Raw genomic sequence first — 23076 nt, 5'->3', positions numbered from 1 at the left:
ATTATATCAAAATAGTTAAGTATGTTTAATTATATTCAGCAATTTGAATGATGTTATTTTATATTAATTGTATGAAGTGAAATGTTATTAATGTATTAAAAATAAGGAGAAACTACTTCAAAGGCCATTCAATTTTTAAAATGTTATCAGTTTAGGCGCCATTATTAAGAAAAAAATCACTTAAGTCATCTAATTGTTATTCTATAATGATGAGGTGTCACTATCTGATTGAATATAAAATAAAATAAAAATTAGTTTCAATATTAATATACTACCACAACCGCTACTCTCAACTAAGATATTTATTTACACTTATTTTATAAAAAATATATTAATTATAATATTAGTATTGTTTTTAAAGTAACTAATATGTATTAAGGTTATAACATTAATTGTAATAAATATTTTTTTGACAAATTTTAAATTTAATCTTAATCCTTCCTAGAAGGGAGAAGAAGAAGATTTTATCAATAGGAGAAGGAATATGAATGCTCTTAGTGAATATGAATTCATGACTTAATAAAATATGAACGAATAAAGATGAACAATTTAACTAACCAAATTTAAATATTTTCTTGAAGCACCTGGATTTGAATATTTGATTTCAAAATTATTTTTTATTTCAATAAATGACATGTCAGTAGCGTCTAATAGGGTTTAAGCTATGGTATTCAAACAAAACAAAAAATATAACAGTGGTGTCTAAATTCATAACAATATAAGAATTGGATGATTCAATTGAAGGAATTTTTGGTGACCAAACTAATAGCACCTTAAAAGTTGAGTGATGATAATTTTTTATCGGTTTTATTAAAAAATAATAATAAAATTGCCGCACATAGACATGACCATTGGCAGTTTAACCTAAGAATGAAAATCATATAGATATATAGAGCATTTTAACCCAAAAGAGTATTTGTTTTGTTTCTGGGTACCGTCCGTATTCCAAAATGGGGTCAAAACAAGGAGATAATTTGTTGGTTGGGGAAAGGATATCGAAAGCAAAAATTTGGTTTGTAGTTACAGCACTGCACTCCTTCTCTAGAGGCAGCTCCACTACCCTTATCGCCAACGCCACACGTAGCCATGACCTGCATCTCCTCACTCCAATTCAAATAAAAAAAAGAGAAAATCGCCTCAGTGACCAAAAAAAAGTTATAATATACGATTTTAACCAACTTTTTTTGGATTTGTCAAAATGACCAACAAAATCGCAACGCGAAATAAAAATCGCAACGCGATCCCCAGAATCGCAAATCAGTTTCCAAAATCGCAACGCGATTCTTGAAAATCGCAATGCGATAGTACAAATTCGCATTGCGATTTTCCAAAATCGCAACGCGAATATGAAAATCGCAACGCGAACACATAAATCGCAACTCGTATCCGTAAATCGCAACGTGTATCCGTAAATCGCAACGCGTATGGGTAAATCGCAATGCGTATCCGTATATCGCAACGCGTATCCGTAAATCGCAACGATAATCCGTAAATCGCAACGAGAATCTGTAAATCGCAACGATAATCCGTAAATCGCAACGAGAATATGTAAATCACAACACTGAAATTTTGGGTATATAACACTGAAATCATAAACTAAATCCCTAAATCGCAACTCATTCCATCTCCATCTATCACTCTCTCCGGCGACATCCGTTCCTATATCCAACGACATCCTTCCCAATCCGGCAACAGGTTTTAGTTTCGCAGCTCGTCTGTTTAGTAAATTAATTTACAACCATGAAATCATCTAATGTTGATCATGTTTGGATAGATTTGTGTTTTGGAGGGTCATGGGATAATGTTCATGGTGTTTTACAATATATGCCTTTACCCATGAATCTTCAACTAAAATTGTCTTTACAAAAGTTAACTTATGAAACTCTAATGCTACGTGTTTCAAATAAATTGAATTTAGAGCCCCTAAGTGGATTTAGGCTATCTTATCAGATAAATGGTAAAGTTTATTTGTTAACCGACAATGAAGATGTTGAACGATTCATTGCTTACATTAGGGTTTCACAAGATGATGTTACATTGTATGTTGTTGAACCTAGAAGTAGTATTGTTGGGTCAGTAGCGGGTAGTAATCAACTAAGTTTTTCTCAAAACCCACAACCTTTCTCTAATCCAAATCCCAATCAACTTTCAGCACCAAATTCCGGTTTTCGTATTGACCAGTTAGACGATGATGAGCCAACAGAAAAATTGTGAGTACTAGTCAGTATTCGAAATTTGGTCTTGGTCAATATCCGGACTTTGATATTGGTCAATACACGGATTTTGATGATGTTTCAGAAGAAGAAACAGACCATGCGTGTAATGATATTGATATTGGTCAATACCCGAATTTTGATGATGAAACAGCCGTTGCCGAAGAATGTATTGTTGATGATAATGAGGAGGAAGTTACGACTGTGAATGAACATGTTGAACATCCATTCTGTAATTCATATAATCCTGAAGAAGAAAAAGAAGAAGAAAAAGTCCCCGAAGAAAAGAAAATGCCACGGGCGTATAACTGGAATATGCCAGAATTACTTCAGATACCGGAAGAAGAGTTGATAAAGAAAGCAGTTGATTGTTACACAAAAGTTATTCGTATCAAGAAAGATGATTGTTTTGATACAAAGGAAGACTTGAAGATAGCTTTATATACGAAATGTGTGGAAGATGGCTATCAACTAAAAGTTAACAAATCAAGCAAAGATCGTTTCGAAACAAGGTGTATGATTGACAAAAACTGTACGTGGCGTATGATTGCAAAGAGAATAAAAGATTGCAAAATGTTTCAAGTTAGGACTTTTATTGATAAACATACATGTTCAAGAACCCAAGTTTTTCCTCACCATAGACAGGCAAACAAAAAGGTGTTGGGTGGTTTTCTGGCTGAGTTAATGTTTTTGAATGGCAGGGTATATCGGGGACATGAAATTATGACTGACATGAATGCTCGGTTCAAGATTAGTATATCATATTCTCAAGCTTGGAGAGCCAAATGTTATGCCTTGGAATTGTTGAGGGGGTCGCCAGAAGCATCGTTTGCCCAACTGCCGGCTTATTGTCACAATTTAAAGCTGAAAAATCCTGGGTCGGTAACTCATATCAAAACAGATAGAGATGGACGCTTTGAGTTGCTGTTTATCGCCATTGGTGCTACGGTTAGTAAATCAATATAATTTTGTTGACTCATTTTTGTTAGTTACATGCATTTCACATTTAAATGATTATATTTCTTGTGTATATTATTTTGTAGATTCGTTCGTTTATTACTTGCATGCGCCCAGTTATTATAGTTGACGGAGCACATTTGAAAGGTCGATACCTTGGAGTAAACTTATTAGTAGTAGCCATGGATGCTAACAATGGGATATTGCCAATAGCTTACGGGGTTGGCAAATCTGAAACCTCTGATTCATGGACATGGTTTATGGGGCATCTTAGGGATTGCATAGGTCCTATTAGCAATCTGACAATCATATCCGATAGGGCAAACTCAATTGACAACGCTGTTAGAAGGTGTTTCCCAGATGCTTTTCATGGACTTTGTGGTGTTCATTTGTATAGAAATCTAAAATCAAGGTCTGCTGGTATAAAAAAGCACAAATGGACATACTGGAAGGCTGTAAAAGCTTATCGGGAAGTGGATTTCAATAAGCATATAAATTGTTTAAGACGTGTTTTGCCTCAGTGTGCTCAAACACTAGAAGATGTCGGGTTTGAAAGATGGTCAAGAGTACATCAACTTGGAGCAAGATATGGTTTCATGACGTCTAATAGTGCAGAATCAATCAACGCTCTAAGTGTCATTCCCGGAAATTACCCATTACTATGTTAATGGAGTTTTTTCGAGCCTCTATTCAACAGTGGTACTACAAGAAAAGAAACCATGCAGGTATTATTTCTTTGAATTCGTAACTTATCATATTTATATATTTTACTAAGTATTGTTTATTTAAATTTACAGGAACATTGGAACATCGTGTTACACCATGGACTGAAAAAAAGATAACGAAACGTGTTGTGAAGTCAACGTCATGGAGAGTTGAACCATGTTCAAACACTTTGTTTCAAGTACTGGATAATAACTTAAATGAGCTAGTCGATCTAAATGCAAAGACGTGTAGTTGTATGAAATGGAAAACATCTGGTTATCCGTGTGGCCATGTTATAAAAGTTGCTCTTCATTTAAACCAAGATGATTCAAGCGCATACGCTATGGATTGCTACACTACAGAAGTTTATCGACAGACTTATGCCGAGATTGTCTACCCTATTCCACATCCTTCTGAGTGGGACATACCAGATGACTTACAAACAGTTTTGCCACCAGCCATGGACAGAAGGCTACCTGGCCGACCAAAAAGTCACGATCGTATACCGTCTAAGGGTGAAGAGAAGAAGAGATCGACATGTAGTCGGTGCAAGGAAAGTGGTCATACAAGGTTGACATGTGGATCACCAGTGCCATCAAAATCATCTTTTCCTCTACCAAAATATGGATCCTCATCAAAATCCAAAGCTCATATGGTGTCAAGCAAAAGGCAATCATCTTTAAAATCCCAATCACAATTGGCTTCACCTTTTGGGACTGTTAACTTAGGTGATTTTTAAATGCAAACGTTGTATTATGTGGATTTTATGTGTGAACTTTTAACATTTTCAGTTGAATTAATGTCTCAGGCCAACCATTTTGACTTAACCAACTCTTGTTATTCAGTTGTTATCAATTTGACTATCGCAACACGGAAATTACAATCGCAACGCGAAATGAAAATCCCAACATGAAAATCGCAATGCGGAAATGAAAATCGCAACGAGAGAATCGCAATGCGAAATGAAAATCGCGACGAGAGAATCGCAATGCGAAATGAAAATCGCAATGCGGAAATGAAAATCGCAACGAGAGAATCGCAATGCGAAATGAAAATCGCAATGCGAAATGAAAATCGCAACGAGAGAATCGCAATGCGAAATTATAAACGCATTGCGATTCTCTCTTTGCGATTTTCATTTCGCATTGCGATTTTCATTTCGCATTGCGATTCTCTCGTTGCGATTTTCATTTCGCATTGCGATTTTCATTTCGCATTGCGATAGTCATTTTTGCCTTCAACATAATGCAGATTGAAATCAACAAAATCAACCATTACATTTCAATCAATTAAACAAGCACAAATAAGAATTATGTTCGCATCAATTACACAAATCAACTTTTACAAATCATCTTTTACAAATCAATTAAACAATCAAAAAATAAGCAATAATTCTTATTTCCGATCATCTACTATTGAATCAACTTTTACAAATCAATTAAACAATCAAAAAACAATCAATTAAACTATTGAATCAACTTTTGCAGCCATACATCATTTTCACGCAGTTCACTTCTGAGATTAACCTGCAGAAACCAAACATTTGCTCAAACAACACTTTCTACACATCTAAAACCTACAAACAGCAAATTATTGAATTCTAGGTACTTAACCAAACATTTTCAAACCAAAAGTATATAAACTTACCAATTGTTTATGGACATTTTTATAACGCGGATGCAGGTAGGCAGCGTCTCGTATATATCGATTTAGCCATATAATGCCGAAACCACAAGCCTACTGCAGCTCTATCTCTATCGGTGGGAGGTAGATACTTGATGCTTCCCGTCGTCAAACGCTCCAACGCCAAGCATACGAGAGGACCACAATCTCCTCTGGCTCCGCTCGTTTGTTGTGGCGCGGTCTCGTCTCTAATAACTGTAATATTGAGCTTCTTTGGCTTCTTGTTTCCAGAACGAGTCCAATAATTGATCGCATCCAAGAATTTAGCCAAATGAGAGCTCCATCCCTTAATAACATCTCTTAAATCAGCCAATGATATGTAATTTATCATGCTGTCATACACTATTGTCTTAAGGGATGGGAGCTGAAGCTCGACGAGAATCCAATGTTTACGTTCCAAAACAGGGATAAACACCTGCAATCATAAGTAATAATTCATTCATTTGCGCACTTATTTCATAAAACCTTTAAACTCAATCTAAAATAAATACTAACCTTATCGACCTCCCACCATGCAGGATAAAGTTTAGCTTGTCCATTGCCCAAATCAAATGATTCATCTCGTGCATTCTTCAAGTGAACGGCGTGAAAAGACGTCGGCATAATTGTATATCGTATATTTTTATTTTCTTAAGTTTCTTATTATTAGAAGACGTGTCACCCACGCATCGATATGCTGTTTTACAAAAAAAGACATATATTAGTGACTTACATAAATTTTAAAAAAAAATTAATCAAATTGAAATATAAGAAAATATAAGACTTACCCCCATCGAAATAGTCATTGTCTTCGACCCCTAATAATACGCCCCACCAAGACCGATCAAGCAACAAATAGATATCATCGGTGAGCTTGCATATGTCAGTGAAACACCCCTGGCTCTGCTCATGTAGATAAAAATCAACAGCGGTCTTAGCCCAAAGGGTGTTATCCAGAATTGTGTCCGGTAGTTGTTCCCTCTCCTCTTCAGATACCGGTATGGTACTGGCCGGTAACTCATACGAGAGCCAACTTGAATCCATCATGTCCGGCACGTCAGAGGGTTTCTCAAGAAGCCTACATATGACGCCATGTGAATCGGGCTCTTGAATGGTGGGAGGGACCTCTTCAATGATGACAGTGGCCTCTTGAACGGTGGGAGGGGACTCTCGAGGAATGATAGGGGGGCCTCTTCAACGATAGGAGTGGACTCTTGAGGGATGACAGGCGAGTCGGGCTTCTTCTTACGGTGTCTTCGCACTATTGGGGTGTACGGAGACTTAATAGCACGTGCACGCTGTCTGATGCGTGAACTCCGTCGTGCAAGCATAACCCGACGTAAAGCATCCACTCTATCGGGCCGCTAAATAATTAAATACAAAAATCAGTAAATAAACAGACATGATATTTAAACAGTGAAACAAAGACAAATATGTTTCAAACTTGCATTGTATTCACCCAAGTCATTATTCTATCATAGTTCACAAAATGCATCAGATAACAAAGAAAAATATGTTTCAAACTAATACCCTGAAGTTAGTATTTGTCTTTGTTTTGTCTATTGGTTGAAGTAATGCAATCCATTCAAGTTTCAATTTGCAGAAGAAGAAATAGTTTACTTTCGCAACACGAAACTTAAAATCGCAACGCGAAACCAAAATCGCAATGCGAAATGAAAATCGCAACGAAAGAATCGCAATGCGAAATGAAAATCGCAACGAAAGAATCGCAACGCGAAATGAAAATCGCAATGCGATTTTGGTTTCGCGTTGCGATCTTGTCGTTGCGATTTTGGTTTCGCGTTGCGATTCTGTCGTTGCGATTTTTATTTCGCGTTGCGATTTTGGTTTCGCGTTGCGATTTTAAGTTTCGTGTTGCGAAAGTAAACTATTTCTTCTTCTGCAAATTGAAACTTGAATGGATTGCATTACTTCAACCAAAAGACAAAACAAAGACAAATACTATTTCACAGTGTTAAAGAATACACAGTTTAGCAGAATTGGCAGCAACCGAACAAATTTACTTTCAACCAAAAGACAAAACAAAGACAAATACTATTTCACAGTGTTAAAGAATACACAGTTTAGCAGAATTGGCAGCAACCGAACAAATTTACTTTCAACCAAAAGACAAAACAAAGACAAATACTATTTCACAGTGTTAAAGAATACACAGTTTAGCAGAATTGGCAGCACCCGAACAAATTTACTTTCAACCAAAAGACAAAACAAAGACAAATACTATTTCACAGTGTTAAAGAATACACAGTTTAGCAGAATTGGCAGCAACCAAACAAATTTACTTTCAACCAAAAGACAAAACAAAGACAAATACTATTTCACAGTGTTAAAGAATACACAGTTTAGCAGAATTGGCAGTAACCGAACAAATTTACTTTCAACCAAAAGACAAAACAAAGACAAATACTATTTCACAGTGTTAAAGAATACACAGTTTAGCAGAATTGGCAGCAACCGAACAAATTTACTTTCAACCAAAAGACAAAACAAAGACAAATACTATTTCACAGTGTTAAAGAATACACAGTTTAGCAGAATTGGCAGCAACCGAATAAATTTACTAAGCAATCTAAGTGAAATGGCTAATCTAAGTGAAATTACGAGTAAATTTATCATTAAGTTAAATATGGAAAATCTTAAACTTACCTCGTTGCGTAGAGTATGAACCTCATTCTGCAACGATACTATCATCTCACGTAGAGCGGCAACCTCACCACGTAAAGTTGACACCTCCACACGCCATGCACCATCGTTATCGCGTAGAGTACCGATCTCCTCACGCAAGGCATTGACCTCATCACGTAACTCCCTTGACTCATCCCGTTGAGGTGGAGGTGGAGAACAGGGAGATAGGAGTCGTGGCATCTTTGCCGGTCGCCTATCATGAGGTGATGGTGGAGAAGAGGCTCGATGATGTGACGGGATAGGTGATGGCTCTCGTTCTAGAGGTGTATAGTCGGGTCGATCGGGTGATGGCTCTAGGTGAGGTGATGGCTCTCGAATTGGAGGAAGTGGATGCTGCTCATCATCCGTGCCATCAAAAAAACTCTGACTAGCTTGCCACCAATCAGTGGCAAGCTCTTCCTCCGTGGGTGTCAGTCTTTGTAATGGAATGTTGGCCTCCTAAAATATAAAAACTCAAACAAAGTTAAACGTCTACTATTAATAACTTGTTTATATATTATATGAAAGTATTTGTGTTAACTTACATTATTTATTGTCGCATATGGTATTAAGTCTTCCCAATCCAACAGAGTTTTCCTCTTCCAGGAAATAGCCCTGGGAATATCATTTGACGTTTTTATTGCATATGTACGCATGCTGGGGAAAGCCTCGAATATCCAAATCTACAAACAATATAATAACAAAATTAGTAATTGTTAAATAATTAATTATAATTTTAGAAACATTATATAGAAATTCTTACCTTAAAGGCCCAAACAAAGCCTGACAAAGTGTATTTGGACCCATCGCCCCGCAAACTTTTGCGGTCATCAAAGGCAGACGACAACTTAGTCCAGGTAGCTTTCCATATATACGAACCCCACGGAAACAGATTCCATGCATTCAGGTCCTCTACCAATATTATTAGCTCCCGATGAATAGGTTGTCTGGCCTCTCTGCCTAAAAAGCCGGCATACACAAGTAGTAGAAGGCATACTCGGACAACATCGACGTCATCCATCCGAGTGAAACCAGCTTTCTTATTAAACAATTTCTTCAGGTCGTCGACATGTAGGTTCGGCTTCTCCATTGACTCATCCGGAAAAACCTGGGATAACCATGATAGGCGGGCGATATGACGAGTGTACCGGCCTACATCATCGTGTCCGAATCGTAGACCAGTGATTAAGCAGAACTCCTTCCGCCCAAAACAAGTATACGCTGGTGGAAAATGAAACCATATCTCTTCCTCACCACGTTGTATACTGTCGGGTAGATTTGATGTCATGGTCTGAAGCCACAAATGGGTCAAATTAGCATCTCCACCCGGATGCTGTACTCTCAGCCATGGCCCGAAGCAGGTTTCCTCAAACAATTGTCTTTGAGCAGGTGAAAGCTTCGAAGCAATTGTAGTGGCCAGGCTGACTTTATTTCTCAAGGTCAATTGAGCCGAAAAAAATTTCTACAAAAACAATAAACATACCAAGTTAGATATACCAAAAACTACACTGTGAAGATATACCAAAAACAATAAACATAAAAAGTAGTAGTTTATTCTTGAAACTAAAATTTGCAACACTGTTTTGTCTTTTGGTTGAAATGAAAATCGCAACGAGAGAATCGCAACGCGAAATGACAATCGCAACGAGAGAATCGCAACGCGAAATGAAAATCGCAACGAGAGAATCGCAACGCGAAATGAAAATCGCAATGCGATTTTGGTTTCGTGTTGCGATTCTCTCGTTGCGATTTTCATATCGCGTTGCGATTCTCTCGTTGCGATTTTCATTTCTCTCGTTGCGACAGTCATTCTCTCGTTGCGATTTTCATTTATCTCGTTGCGACTCTTCTGCAAATTGAAACTTGAATGGATTGCATTACTTCAACCAAAAGACAGAACAAAGACAAAGACAAATACTAACTTGAAAATCGCAACGAGAGAATAGCAACGCGAAATGAAAATCGCAACGACAGAATCGTAACGCGAAATGAAATCTAAGTGAAATGGTTAATCTATTATTGAAATGACCAGTAAACTTATCATCAGTTTCAATATGAAAAACCTACAATAATGCAAACATTTCAAAATAAAAATAATTAAAAAAACTAACCCTCGGAGGTTGATTTTCCATTTCTGAATATTGTGAGGGATTTCTGACCGTGAATGGTTGTGAGGGATTTCGCCGGAGATGGGGACGGAAATCTTCGGAGATGGGGACGGATTTCTTCGCCGTAGAGAGTGAGAGATTGAGATGGGACTGAGTTGTGATTTTAGGTTTTAGGTTATGAGTTGCGATTACGGGATTTTGTCTTAATATTCGTTTTTGTAATTTGAAAATAAAATACGCGTAGCGATTATAATGGCGCTTTAAATATCGCGTTGCGATTTACGGATACGCGTTGCGATTTTATGTATTATCGTTGCGATTTACGGATACGCGTTGCGATATACGGATACGCATTGCGATTTACCCATACGCGTTGCGATTTACGGATACACGTTGCGATTTACGGATACGAGTTGCGATTTATGTGTTCGCGTTACGATTTTCAAGAATCGCGTTTGCGATTTTGGAAAATCGCAATGCGAATTTGTACTATCGCATTGCGATTTTCAAGAATCGCGTTGCGATTTTGGAAACTGATTTGCGATTCTGGGGATCGCGTTGCGATTTTGTTGGTCATTTTGGCAAATCCAAAAAAAATTGATTAAAATCGTATATTATAACTTTTTTTTGGTCACTGAGGCGATTTTCTCTTAAAAAAAAAAAACCATAAACAAGCCTCTAAATTCAACAACTTTTTCCAGGTTTGGTTTAATCTCGGTTCATAGGTAAGAATGACAAGCACGTGCATATCGGCATCGGCTTCGTCTCTTCGATTAAGTTCTCCGCTAATCTCTCCAAACAGTCTTGATTCTCATAAGTTTTCTCTTCCTTTGTATCCCCTTCGTCCCAGGTACTTCCTTTTCTTTTTAATTTCATCTTTGAACAGAACCCATGTTTTGTTGTAATGTTAATTTCTTCAGAGAGGGTCCATGATCCTTTTTTTTATGTTTTTGTTTTTACCTAATTGGCTAATGTTTTAAAAGTGTTTTTTATTTCTTTTTCAGGAAATTGAAGAAGCTACTTGGTAATCAAAAGAATGCGATTAGTTCTCAGCCAAAGGCTGTTTACACCGGAGAGTTTTGGGCTCCAGAGACAAGTTCTCGACAGGGAATTTGGTCGATAAGGTAAGAGCTTGTATGGAACTATAACCCTTTTAAAAAATGAAAAGTAAAATTGTTATACATAAAGATTAATGATTTTATTCTATAACTATGCAGGGGTGATTTGCAAGTTCCATCGTCACCTTACTTTCCTGCATATGCACAAGGGCAGGGACCGCCTCCGATGGTGCAATAGAGATTTCAAAGTGTTGTCAGCCAACTTTTTCAATATGTAAGGATTTGGTTTGGTTGTGAATTTTGGCTTTAACAAAACTAGGGTTTTTCTCTTTTCAGCTTCTTATGTTGGGTGTTTATTTCCGTTGTTAGAGAATTATTCGCTGTGGTGGAGCCGTTGATGATGATATGGCTAATATTATTGTAGCTCAGCTTCTCTATCTTGATTCTGTTGATCCTAATAAGGTCTCTTATGTTTCATGTTTGCTCACTCCTGCTCTAAAATACACATCTTTGGAGCCAGTATGCATGTTATTTACGATTCGTGTGTTGTTTTATCTTTGTCAACAGGACATTGTCCTGTATGTCAATTCCCCTGGAGGATCAGTTACAGCCGGTAACGTATCTATCTAATGGGAATCATGTATTTATACTTCCATTGGTTGGTTTCAAATACCAATCTCTGGACAATGTTCATTGACTTGGCTAACCTGTGTGGTTTTGAATATCACCCCCTCCCCCTTTTTAGGTATGGCTGTATTTGACACTACAAGGCATATACGGCCCGATGTCTCGACTGTGTGTGTTGGACTTGCAGCTGGAGATTTGACCTAACTGACTCGTTTTTTTTTAAATTCTCCCGTTCTAACACCCACCCGTTGACCAATATTTTCCGATGTAGCACCCTTTCGGTTGAGGTGGCACAAAGACGCATCCTTGGGGACGCTCTTTACCTGGGTTTATGTAGCACAGGATTATGCTTGATCGGATGTCACGCTGGTATTTCTTTTAATAATAAATATTTTATTTTTATTATTATTATAAATAATTAATATATAACAATACATGTAATATTATAATTTCATACATATGTCCTATAACTACAATAAGATCAAAGCTTATTTTCATCTATTATTCCATCTGATTAATGTCGCGTGGAATGGGTGAATGCCAAAGTTCCTGAAACATATAATACTAAAACCTAAATTCGCTCCACCTTTAACACATTTAAAAAATACATTCGATAATTCTTAAATTATAATCGAAACACTTTACATAATATATTAATTATTTATAATAATAATAAAAATAAAATCTTTATTATTAAAAGAAATACCAGCGTGGCATCTGATTTAGCAGAACCCATATAAAGCGCATCCCCGGAGATACGCCTTTCACACGTGGCATCCGACTTAGCATAAACCCAAGTAAAGCGCTTCCCTGGGGATGCGCCTTTGTGTCACCTCACCCGAAAGGGTGCTACTTCAGGAAATATTGGTCAACGGGTGTTAGAACGGGAGAATTTAAAAAAAAAACGGGTCAATTAGGTCAATCAGCCCTTGCAGCTAGGTATAAATTGATTGATGTAAATTATTTTTGCTCACAGTCCAATTATATTTTTAAATATCGAATATTCAGATAACAATAGTTTTGCAGCTATGCCTGCTTGCTTGGTCTATTAATCAGGGATAATTTATCTTAACTTCGAAACTTATGGTTTTTGATTCATTCTAACAGATGTTGCATCCTTGATGAGTATATTGTTAATATGTGTAATATATGTATTTTTCTTTTGGCTAAATAGGCCGTACTACTTGAATTTATTTGAGATCGAGGAGGTCTAGTGATAGGATTTGTTTTGTTTTGTTTTATTTCTCATGTTCCCCTGCTCGATTGACCTTTTTACATTACGTTTGGCGTCCCAACTTTGTCCTAGAATCTTGATGACCATAATCACACAATCGATTGACTGAAAAAAAGAGTCTTATGCTCTTTATTTAATATTAACCTGATGTTTGGAAGCTTAGAATTGGGTTATAGCGTCACCTATATTAATCATATGACAGGTTAAAGTTTCTAATGCAAGACCATGAGATTGACTTTTGGAAATTTGTAAACCGTTTTTCGTGAAATGCATTTCTAAGAATGAAGATGTTTACGGATGCTACCGAGAATAAGATTTTCTATTTTCATGTGGATTCAATTGTTTTCTTTTAGTAATGGAGATGTTTTATTTTTCCACGAACAGATGGGAGCCTTTCTGCTTAGTGGAGGAACCAAAGGTATATCAAATGCTTGTGTTTTGTATCATTCATAGCTCTGTTGTTTGATGTAATTTCCCCCGGTCTACTAAATGCACTTATCCCGTGTTTTATTTGAAACTCAAGGAAAACGATACAGTTTACCTAATTCAAGGATAATGATGCATCAACCTCTTGGTGGAGCTCAAGGAGGTCAAACTGATATCGACATTCAGGTGTGGTTTTTTTCTCTGTAAACTTCATATGTTATTTTATGGCGTTGGCCAAATCTATCTTCTATGAAGAATATTAGTGCAATGGATAAAATCATATTAATTCCAACTTTAGTCCGTTGCGTTGTCTTCTGAGACTGGCGGCAGCCATCCAAATTGAAAACGGTTTCAAATAATCCGTGATTTATTATTATATTATTTAGTTAAGGTTTGACTAGGGAACAGATAATGTTTACCAGACGTGTTTATGTTGAAATTGACAATTTATTATACATAAAATAACAAACGAGGATGGAGTAATCCTTGTTTGATTAATGTGCCAATTCCACCTCCTAACAAAACTCGATTTTGGATCATCTATTTTGAACGGGTCGATGATCCCAGCTAGTAAATTTGTAGAATTATCTGATCTAAATCATTACGTGTTAGGATATTTTAAATTCTATTCATTTCTAAATCCAATCATTTAGCAATCATTCAGTGTTACTGATTCAAACCATTTCGAATTTGAAAATCTGAAAATCAGAGCCCGATTAATCAAACCAAATTGAGAACCATGTTAATGATTCCGAATCAACACATAATCACAAAGAAATTGACAATAAAAGAGCAAGCATTGAAATCGAAAACCAACATTCCATGGTATAGAAAGCATAATCACACTAAAGAAACCAAACTCCCAATTCAACAGACTCCACATTGCATGCTTCTAATTACATAAAATATTGCGAGAAAGTTGCAAAAATCTAATTAACAAACGACTCACAAGCACAAACTCACGATTGCCAAACAGGAAAGGATGGGTCTATGGTTATTCCATCAACACAAGCATGTCGGCCGATGCCATGATTGGTTCTATCGGAAAAGGGAGATGCCATGGTTTCATCAGAGGATCCGGAATCTCCGGTATATCAACGGCAAACCCGCTGACTTCTTCCACAATGTGCAGCACTGAGTTCAGAGACCACAGCCTATCGGTCAATTCCATCGCCTGAGCTCTCAACACGTTGTTGTCGTTTTCCATTTCGATGTAGCGTTGAGCTGCAATGTTGATCTTCTCGGAGAGAAGACCGTTATCTTTCTGCAATGCGCTCGTTTCGTTCGCCAAATCTTCGAGCTGCTTCTGCTTTCTAACACGAGATCGCCTAGCGGATTCACGGTTAGACAACATTCTTTTCCTTTTCCTCTCGTCAACGTTTGCATATCGAGGATCGGAATCAGAAGAACTCGTCTGCCTTTGAACGGTAGCCATAGGGGAAGGGTTTTCTTTTCAATCGAGAAGAGTATTTAGATTGGAATTTGAGAAATTGAATGATAATTAGGGATTTGAACTTTCAATAGTCAAGATTGATGAGCAAATTCATGAGAAAACGTAGAACCAGTAAAGGAAGACAACCGAAAACGAGTGAAGAATACGGATTCGCCGCATGAGGATTAAGTTCATAGAAAATCTAAAATCATTGAAACGATTTTACAAACCGCAGATCAAACATGAAAATAAACAGAAGAGAAATAACAAAGAAAAAAAATCCTAAATCTAAACCAGATCTGAACGAAAAGGAGAAGGTAAAATGGAGACTGGAAAGGAAGAAGAAAATGAAGAATACTTAGCTGGTTGGTGAAAGGTAATGCGAGGAGAGACCGAAAGTAGACGACACGCTCGCGACCAAAAGCGAAATGAAAGAAGGCTTTTTATCGTAGTGGGAACGGGGTTTTATAGGCAAGGATGGGGGGTTTGGTTGGGTTTGATTTGGTAACTGTGGTTAGGTTAGTTAAAAGGAAATAAATAATAGTAATGGAGGTGGAGGGTGTATTTGGTCTTTTCGACGGATTACTTTTGGAAGCAGTGCGTTCGATGTCACCGCCAACAATGCACATTTAATGCGTTCTTGCTGTCCTCTTCAAAGATTTTTAACCTTATGGATTTTTATTTTATTTACTTTTCAAGTAGTCCAAAAAACGAATGGGATTTTGTATTTGTTTTTGAAGATTTATTATTAATATATGACTTATGTAGAAATAAATGTTGAAATTATAATCAAAATTAATTTTTGATGTTTATATATAATTTTTAATAATACATGTTTAATGTTTTTTATATTATTTTTTTAGGTGTTACTATTAAATATATATTAAATAACACGTGTTACATTTAGATTTTTATAAAAATGTTTTTAAATAATATTTCATATTTAAAAAATATAAACATAATATGTGTTACTTAACGATTTTTTAACAGTAGATATCTAAAAATATAATAAAAAAAAGTTAAATGCCTATTTTTAATAAAAAAAAATTAAATATCAAAAGTTTACTTTAGATGTAATTTTAACACTTATTTTTATATTAAAACTTCATATATTACTATAGAAACTATCATATTATTTATTATGATATTTTTCCTATGGGTAAGCTACCATATCACTAAAGTTTGGGTATCTTCTATCATTAAAGCTTTAAAAAAACATATAAACATTTTTTTAAATAAGTGATTATAAATACTCAATTAATAGTGTCGTTCTCTAATTTTAGGGTTTGACGTGTAACTTTTTTTATTGTGTCGTTTTTATAGGTAACATAATATTTTTTTCTTTAATTTTATTTAGCCTTCGACGGTACTTGTTTTAATGTTAATTGTGAATCAATGGATCTCTTTTTTTTTTTGTTATTTTAAGTTTTTTTAAAATAAAAACAACTCTACTTTTTTTGCACACTTTTCTTTAATTTGTGACATGTTTTCAGTATTATTTATTGTTTGTTTAGTCATTTTTTTTATATTTTATCAAGGTTGGATTTGATGACGCTATGACTGATCAATATGATATTTATAATCATATTAATATTCCTTGCTCTAAACCCTCGTATTGAATTTAAATACGTGATTGTGCATTTATGGATAATTTCTCACGATGTTTGGCTCTAATTTGTAGCTTACGGTGGTCTTTCAATAGTTTAGTCCCATTTTGTGGTTCGTTTGTCGATGCAATCAGATATGTTTATATAGATTTTCATTCGAGTCTTTTGGTTGAACTTTTAACATTTTACATGTATAGTCCTTTTATGATCTAAAGTGAATATTTTGTGTGTGTCAATATTATATGAAAATGTCTAAATTATATATTTAGTTTAAAATGATAATTGTAAATAATAATGTAATTTGGGTAATTTCACTTTTTAATAAAACTAATGACTTCTATTAAAAAACACTAAATATTTTTTCTTTATAGTTGTGGGTTCAATATCAAGTAGGAGTAAACTTATATTTCCCTTCTCTAAATATGAAAAATTTAATATATATATATATATATATAATTATTATTATTATTATTATTTATATTTTGTTTGTAATAAAACAAACACTCAATCATTAAAATTTTTTATATATATTTTTTATAAATTCTAAATCTAATCTTAATAATATCTGAAGGAGAGGGAAAAGATAAACTCTAGAGAAAGAAAAAGTACTCCTAATGAGTCTAGAATCCATAACTGAATGAAGTGTAAGAGAATAAATATAAAAAGCTTTGTCAACTGACCAAACATGTTTATTCATTAAATTTGTTATGTAAATCACAAAAATTTAACCTAATACATTAATTTATTGATTTTTTATGTATTTGTCACATAGATTTAATTTCATTAAAAAGTAATTTTGTTTTTTTACTATTTTATTTATAAAACTTATTTATTAGCATACCAAAAGTCCGTAAGATTGGAGGAAAAAGACAGAAAAAAGAAGAAGTAAAGAAAATAACAGAGGATGACACAAATTGAAGATGCATTGTCATCATTGTTGTCCTCGTATCGTTGGTTCATCTACCTACTTCCGTCCTTCAAAAAAGAAAAAAAAAATCTACCTATTACCGACGTCTGTTCACCTGCCCACCAATATTTGGCTGATTTGGTTCTGAGGTTGTAACCCAAAAACTACACAAAACCAATTAGGCTGTGAGTTTCCCAAGGGTGACACTCGACTTCTTCTGAGTGAAGAATCCAAATTGAATACATGAATTAAGGTCTTAATTGGATACATAACATTAGAGATTAAAATTATTATTATATTAAGTCATAACACTATTTTTGTTAATTTTTTAACTGCATGACTTGATTGACATCAAAATAAAATTTTCATGACCTAATTGATATAGTACTTTATTCAATAATCAGAATAAAATCAATCTCATAATAATAGTGTAAACGATCCTGTAAAGATGAGTTAACTATATATATGAATATAGTAAACATCCTTTATATATATAGTATTGCCCAACCTTGGTGTGTCAGATTATATGAAATAAGATATAGAAAGTATTTTAGAGTAGTAGAAGTGTTTTGAAAGTGGATTTAAATTTAGTTAAAATCTCGAACTCGAAGTTCTTACGTATTTTAAACTTATTAATTTGGAAGTTATGAAACTGTAATTTTAAGTTCTGAATCAAGATGAAAACAAAAAACACAAAAATGAAATTAAAAACATCTTTTGTATTTATTAAAATATTAATATCTTTACTGCAACACTGTGACTGTAGCTTAGGGGTGCGAATTTTACGTTGTGGCTATAGAGACCTGGGCTTGATTCTCAGAGCTACATTATGTAACGTTTTGTTCTTTTTCTTTTTCCACCTCGAGTTTTCTGAGCTGATTGGATATTAGTGAAAATATAAACCGTGATTTTGTCAGTTGTAACCAACGTTAACAATGTGGCTGTAGGTTAGTGTGAGAATTGTACGTTGTGGCCGTAGAGACCTGGGCTCGAATCCCAGCAGTCACAGTTCTTAATGTTTTGTTCCTTTTCTTTTTCACCTCAAGTTTTCTGAGTTGATTTGATACTAGTGAAAGTAGCCACAGTTCTTAATGTTTTGTTCCTTTTCTTTTTCCACCTCAAGTTTTCTGAGTTGACTTGATACTAGTGAAAGTAAAGACAATGACCTAGTCAGTTGTAACCGTTGTCAGTAACGTGGCTGTAGTTTAGTGGTAAGAATTCTACGTGTGGCTGTAAAAACCTGGGCTCCAATCCCAGAAGCCACATATGTCATACTGTGGCTATATTTTAGCTGTTAGAATTTTACGCTAAGGCCGTAGAATCCCGAGGTCGAAATACATAGATGACCGGGAGATCTTTAAAGATTGTTCTTGTTCCTATGTAGTGCTTGAGCATCATTGTGCAATTGATGTGCTACTCATATAACTTTTCTGCAGGAGACACATTCTACTCCGCATCGCATGAACAGACGAGATCTTATTTGTGATACACCAGTTTGACTACAATTCTTTCTTTTGTGGATTGTTTAGCATGCTATCGTAATATGATTTAGCTAATGATTTTGGTGGGAACTTCCAGGCATAATTTCATACCCAGAACCTTATCGGAGTACTGGGATCCTGAAAACGAAGTTATAGTGATGACACTATTCGAAGTACAATGTTGCCGAGGAACGTTCTGCAGAAGATGAACAGGGGTACCTTTTGTTTCTTTTAGAGGCACAGAGGTGCAGTGAAGACGACAGTGAGGTTGCAAGCAGTCACAAAAAATGGACTTGGCAGATCATTAAGAAAATGCAGCCCTGAAGTAAGTGGGATTTGCCTTCTACCTGTTTTCATTATTGTTTGGACAATGTTCTAAACTAAATATCATCTTTTTCAGGTGGCAGAAAAGCTTCAAAGAGGAAGTCTTCCAAAGGAAAGACATTAAGACCTCCGAGGGTTGCTGCAGGTAATGCTCGTAGCTTGATGTCTAGAATCACCGGGACCTCTACAGATGGAGATGAAGTAGACTCAGAAGGTTATTCATCTAATACGGAGTCAGTGTCTCAAGATTCAAGTACTCAGAACAGTGAAACTGAGAGAAAGACTGAAACTGAAGTCCGTAGAAAAGGAATAAGAGTCTGAGGGCATTGTATTGTCTCATGAACACCCCAAATCTCAACCAGATTCTGTGAACAGAGAGATTTTTCTTAACAGAAAGAGGTCTTCAAATGGTTATGTTAAATATAGAATGTATAGGTATTTTTATTCCCAACATAAAATCCACATTCATGGATATGTTTTGTCATGCGGGGAAGAGGGACAGTTAATTACTACTGCATTGCAATGCAAGATCTGGATAGAGTTATGATGGAAGAGTTTGCTTCTGATGAGATGCATAAATCTTTACCGTCCATAGGTGATCGTCCACTAAGGATCATGATTCAGAAACTGTGTTTACCGAAGCAGCAGCTGATGCAAATCACCCAACACAATCCATAAAGAGGAAGGCCGCTTCACAGGAGCAGGATGCTTGGAACTATAACCTGAAGCTAAAAGTAGGTCATGAAGTAGCAGGGATATCGGAAAATGAAGACAATTTATCTTCGAAAGCATACAAAGGTATTGTATCTGAAGAATGAAGTTATTTACGAGGGTGGCTGTAAGTATCGGCACAGTGCTTGGGAGCTGTAATACCCCAACACTCAATAATGGGAACACCCACATTTTGATTCTGAGATCAGGGATAAGATCCTGTATTCTTTTGCTAAATTAGAGCGCCTGGCAGGCAGAGATCAGGTTCTTTCTTACTTCTTACGTCCCTTAAATTCAATGGATTTTGTTTAAATTCAAAGTTAAAGGTAAACGATCGAGTGGGCAAAATAAATGTATTTGGAAAGTTTAATGATAAAATTGAATGTTTTAATCTTAAATAACCAAAAATGAAATATAGATAAAGTTAAGGGATGAAATTTGTAATTTATATCTGACTTTATGTTGCATTTATAAACTGAAAAACCCTAATCGAGCTTCCTACTGATTTTTCAACTAGTTTCTGCTTATCAATTACACTCGTGATTTCCAATGGCGGGAGGGAAGATGAAGAAAGAGGAGAGCACCCTCCAATCACTACCAAGGCGGTGTCACTTTCCACAAATCCAAAGGCCAACACATCCTCAAAAACCCTTTGTTGGTCGACTCTATTGTCCAAAAAAGCCGGCATCAAAACCACCGACACCATCCTCGAGATCGGTCCCGGTACCGGAAACCTTACCAAGAAGCTTCTCGAAGCCGGTAAAAATGTCATCGCCGTCGAAGTTGATCCTCGTATGGTTCTCGAACTTCAACGCCGCTTCCAAGGCACCCCTTTCTCTCATCGCTTAAAGGTATGCTTATTTGTATTAATTTTCAATTTACCTGATGAATTCTGTTGGATTGTATACTATTTACCAAATTCTGAACCCTAGGAGCTTTAATAGTCGATTACCTGATAAATTTGAATGTTTTAGAATTGGGAATTTGACAATGTTGAATAAATTGCCAATGTTGTTTAGGTTATTCAGGGGGATGTGGTGAAGACGGATTTACCGTATTTTGATATTTGCGTGGCGAATATTCCGTATCAAATATCTTCTCCTCTTACGTTCAAGTTACTGTTTCATCAGCCTGCTTTTAGGTGTGCTATTATTATGTTCCAGAGAGAATTTGCCATGCGCCTTGTTGCTCAGCCGGGTGATACTCTTTACTGCCGACTTTCAGTTAATACCCAATTTTATGCTTGGGTTTCCCATCTCCTCAAAGTTGGAAAGAATAAATTCCGGCCTCCGCCAAAGGTTGATTCATCAGTAGTAAGAATCGAGCGAGGAAACTGCGTCCAGAAGTGAATCATAAAGAGTGGGATGGGTTCATAAGAATTTGTTTCATTCGGAAGAATAAAACACTGGGTTCCATTTTCAAGCAGAAAAATGTACTGTCTGTTCTGGATAAGAACTATAAGACTTTGCAGCCGGTGCAGGGCTCACAAAATGCTCCTTTGAGTGGGAATGATGATATCGACATAGCGAGATTTGGGGATCAGAGTATGGAAGTGGAAGATGGATGTTGAATGCGATGAAGCGGAAGGAGAAGAGTTTAAGAATAAGGTTTTAAGTGTGTTGAAGGAAGGGAATTTTGAGGAGCAGAGGGCGTCCAAGCTTTCACAGGAAAACTTTTTAACTTTACTCTCTATGTTCAGCAAGGCTGGTATACACTTCTCTTGATGCAACTGTTCTGTTTTTTTCTTTCGATGGTTTGACCTTGAGCTTCTTCGTTAGGTAATAGGAGCATCCGATTTTGTTTTGGCTTGTTTATTAGCAGAGAATCAATTAACTGATTCATCATTTTCAATGATTTTCTTCCGAGAATGTACCTATTTTGTCTTCTAGAAAGTAATATTGAGCCGATCTATTTGTTACATGCTTTCATGGTCTGCTGTGTCACTATGTTAGTGGCTTATGTCATGAATATCAGAATTCAATAGTATTCATCTTTGTTACCGATATACCACGAGTATTGTGTTTGTGTACGAGTCTATGTCAAACGCGAATTATCCCGAGTATTGGGCACGGATGTGTGTTTCATGAAATTGAGTTTTGCTTATTCTTTTTTTTAAATATATATATATATATATTTAAAGAATATTTGCTGTGGGAAATAAAGAATTCAAGTAAATACTTATCCAGCAGTAGTGATGGCATCCCTTTCATGTAAAAGATAAAGAAAGCCAATGGTACATTTTGAATCCAATTGGCAGGGCAAAGCACCCTTCTAGCGTATTTGGAAATCCAATCACAAGTATTATTTGCAAATCCAGGAATAAAAGAGAAAACTGCACACAAAAGGATTGCAAACAGCATATATATACTTCTCGACGGTCTAGGACTCCCAACAGTTGAGGCCCTTTTTTGGCTTTGGATTTCTCATTTGTATTTTCTGAAAAATGACTTATGATTTGATTTTTATTATTTTCTAAATTTTTTCACTTCAAAAAATAAATACTCAAAATAATATTATTCTATATATTTAATATCAATACAATATTTTAGTATTATTTTAATAAAAATATTAGTTATTAAAATATTCAAAATAGTTTTTATTATTTTTATTAATATAATATTATATTATTGTAATAATATAGTCAATTATATTATAATAATATATGACACTATAATTCTATTTTAATAATATACAATAAATTATTAATAAAATGTATATTATTTATTAATTTCATAAATTAATATTATTAAATTATTAGTAATGAATAATGTTATTCATGTATTTAATATTAATATAATAATTTAATAACATTTTAATAAAAAATTAAAATATGTTTATTAATAATTATTAAAATAATATAATATTCTTACTTTAATAAATAATTATTACAATTTATAATATTTTTAATTTTAATAGAATATACTAGTCTTTGTATTTTT

At 35.2% G+C, this 23076-nt stretch overlaps 1 protein-coding gene, 1 long non-coding RNA gene and 2 pseudogenes across 2 annotated transcripts; 3 read left to right on the top strand and 1 right to left on the bottom strand.

Moving 5' to 3' along the window:
• Positions 1–10988: 10988 nt before the first annotated feature.
• Positions 10989–12374, top strand: LOC120186246 (annotated as a pseudogene).
• Positions 12375–12738: 364 nt separating this feature from the next.
• On the top strand, positions 12739–13882 carry LOC120186248. Its single transcript, XR_005522192.1, has 3 exons — positions 12739–12954; positions 13634–13667; positions 13773–13882. It is a non-coding gene; the product is annotated as an uncharacterized LOC120186248 (long non-coding RNA).
• A 592-nt stretch (positions 13883–14474) lies between these two features.
• On the bottom strand, positions 14475–15530 carry LOC120186247 (bZIP transcription factor 53-like). Its single transcript, XM_039190234.1, has one exon. It carries the CDS (start codon positions 15108–15110, stop codon positions 14670–14672), a length of 441 nt encoding a protein of 146 aa, XP_039046165.1. The 5' UTR covers positions 15111–15530; the 3' UTR covers positions 14475–14669.
• Positions 15531–20614: 5084 nt separating this feature from the next.
• LOC120186244 lies at positions 20615–22016 on the top strand (annotated as a pseudogene).
• The last annotated feature ends 1060 nt before the right edge of the window (positions 22017–23076 follow it).

This window comes from Hibiscus syriacus, unplaced genomic scaffold (assembly GCF_006381635.1).
Source record: "Hibiscus syriacus cultivar Baekdansim isolate YM2019G1 unplaced genomic scaffold, ASM638163v2 tig00113337_pilon, whole genome shotgun sequence".
Taxonomy (NCBI): domain Eukaryota; kingdom Viridiplantae; phylum Streptophyta; class Magnoliopsida; order Malvales; family Malvaceae; genus Hibiscus; species Hibiscus syriacus.
Note: the sequence above shows the minus strand (reverse complement) of the source record. Positions and strands in the feature narration are given on the sequence as shown.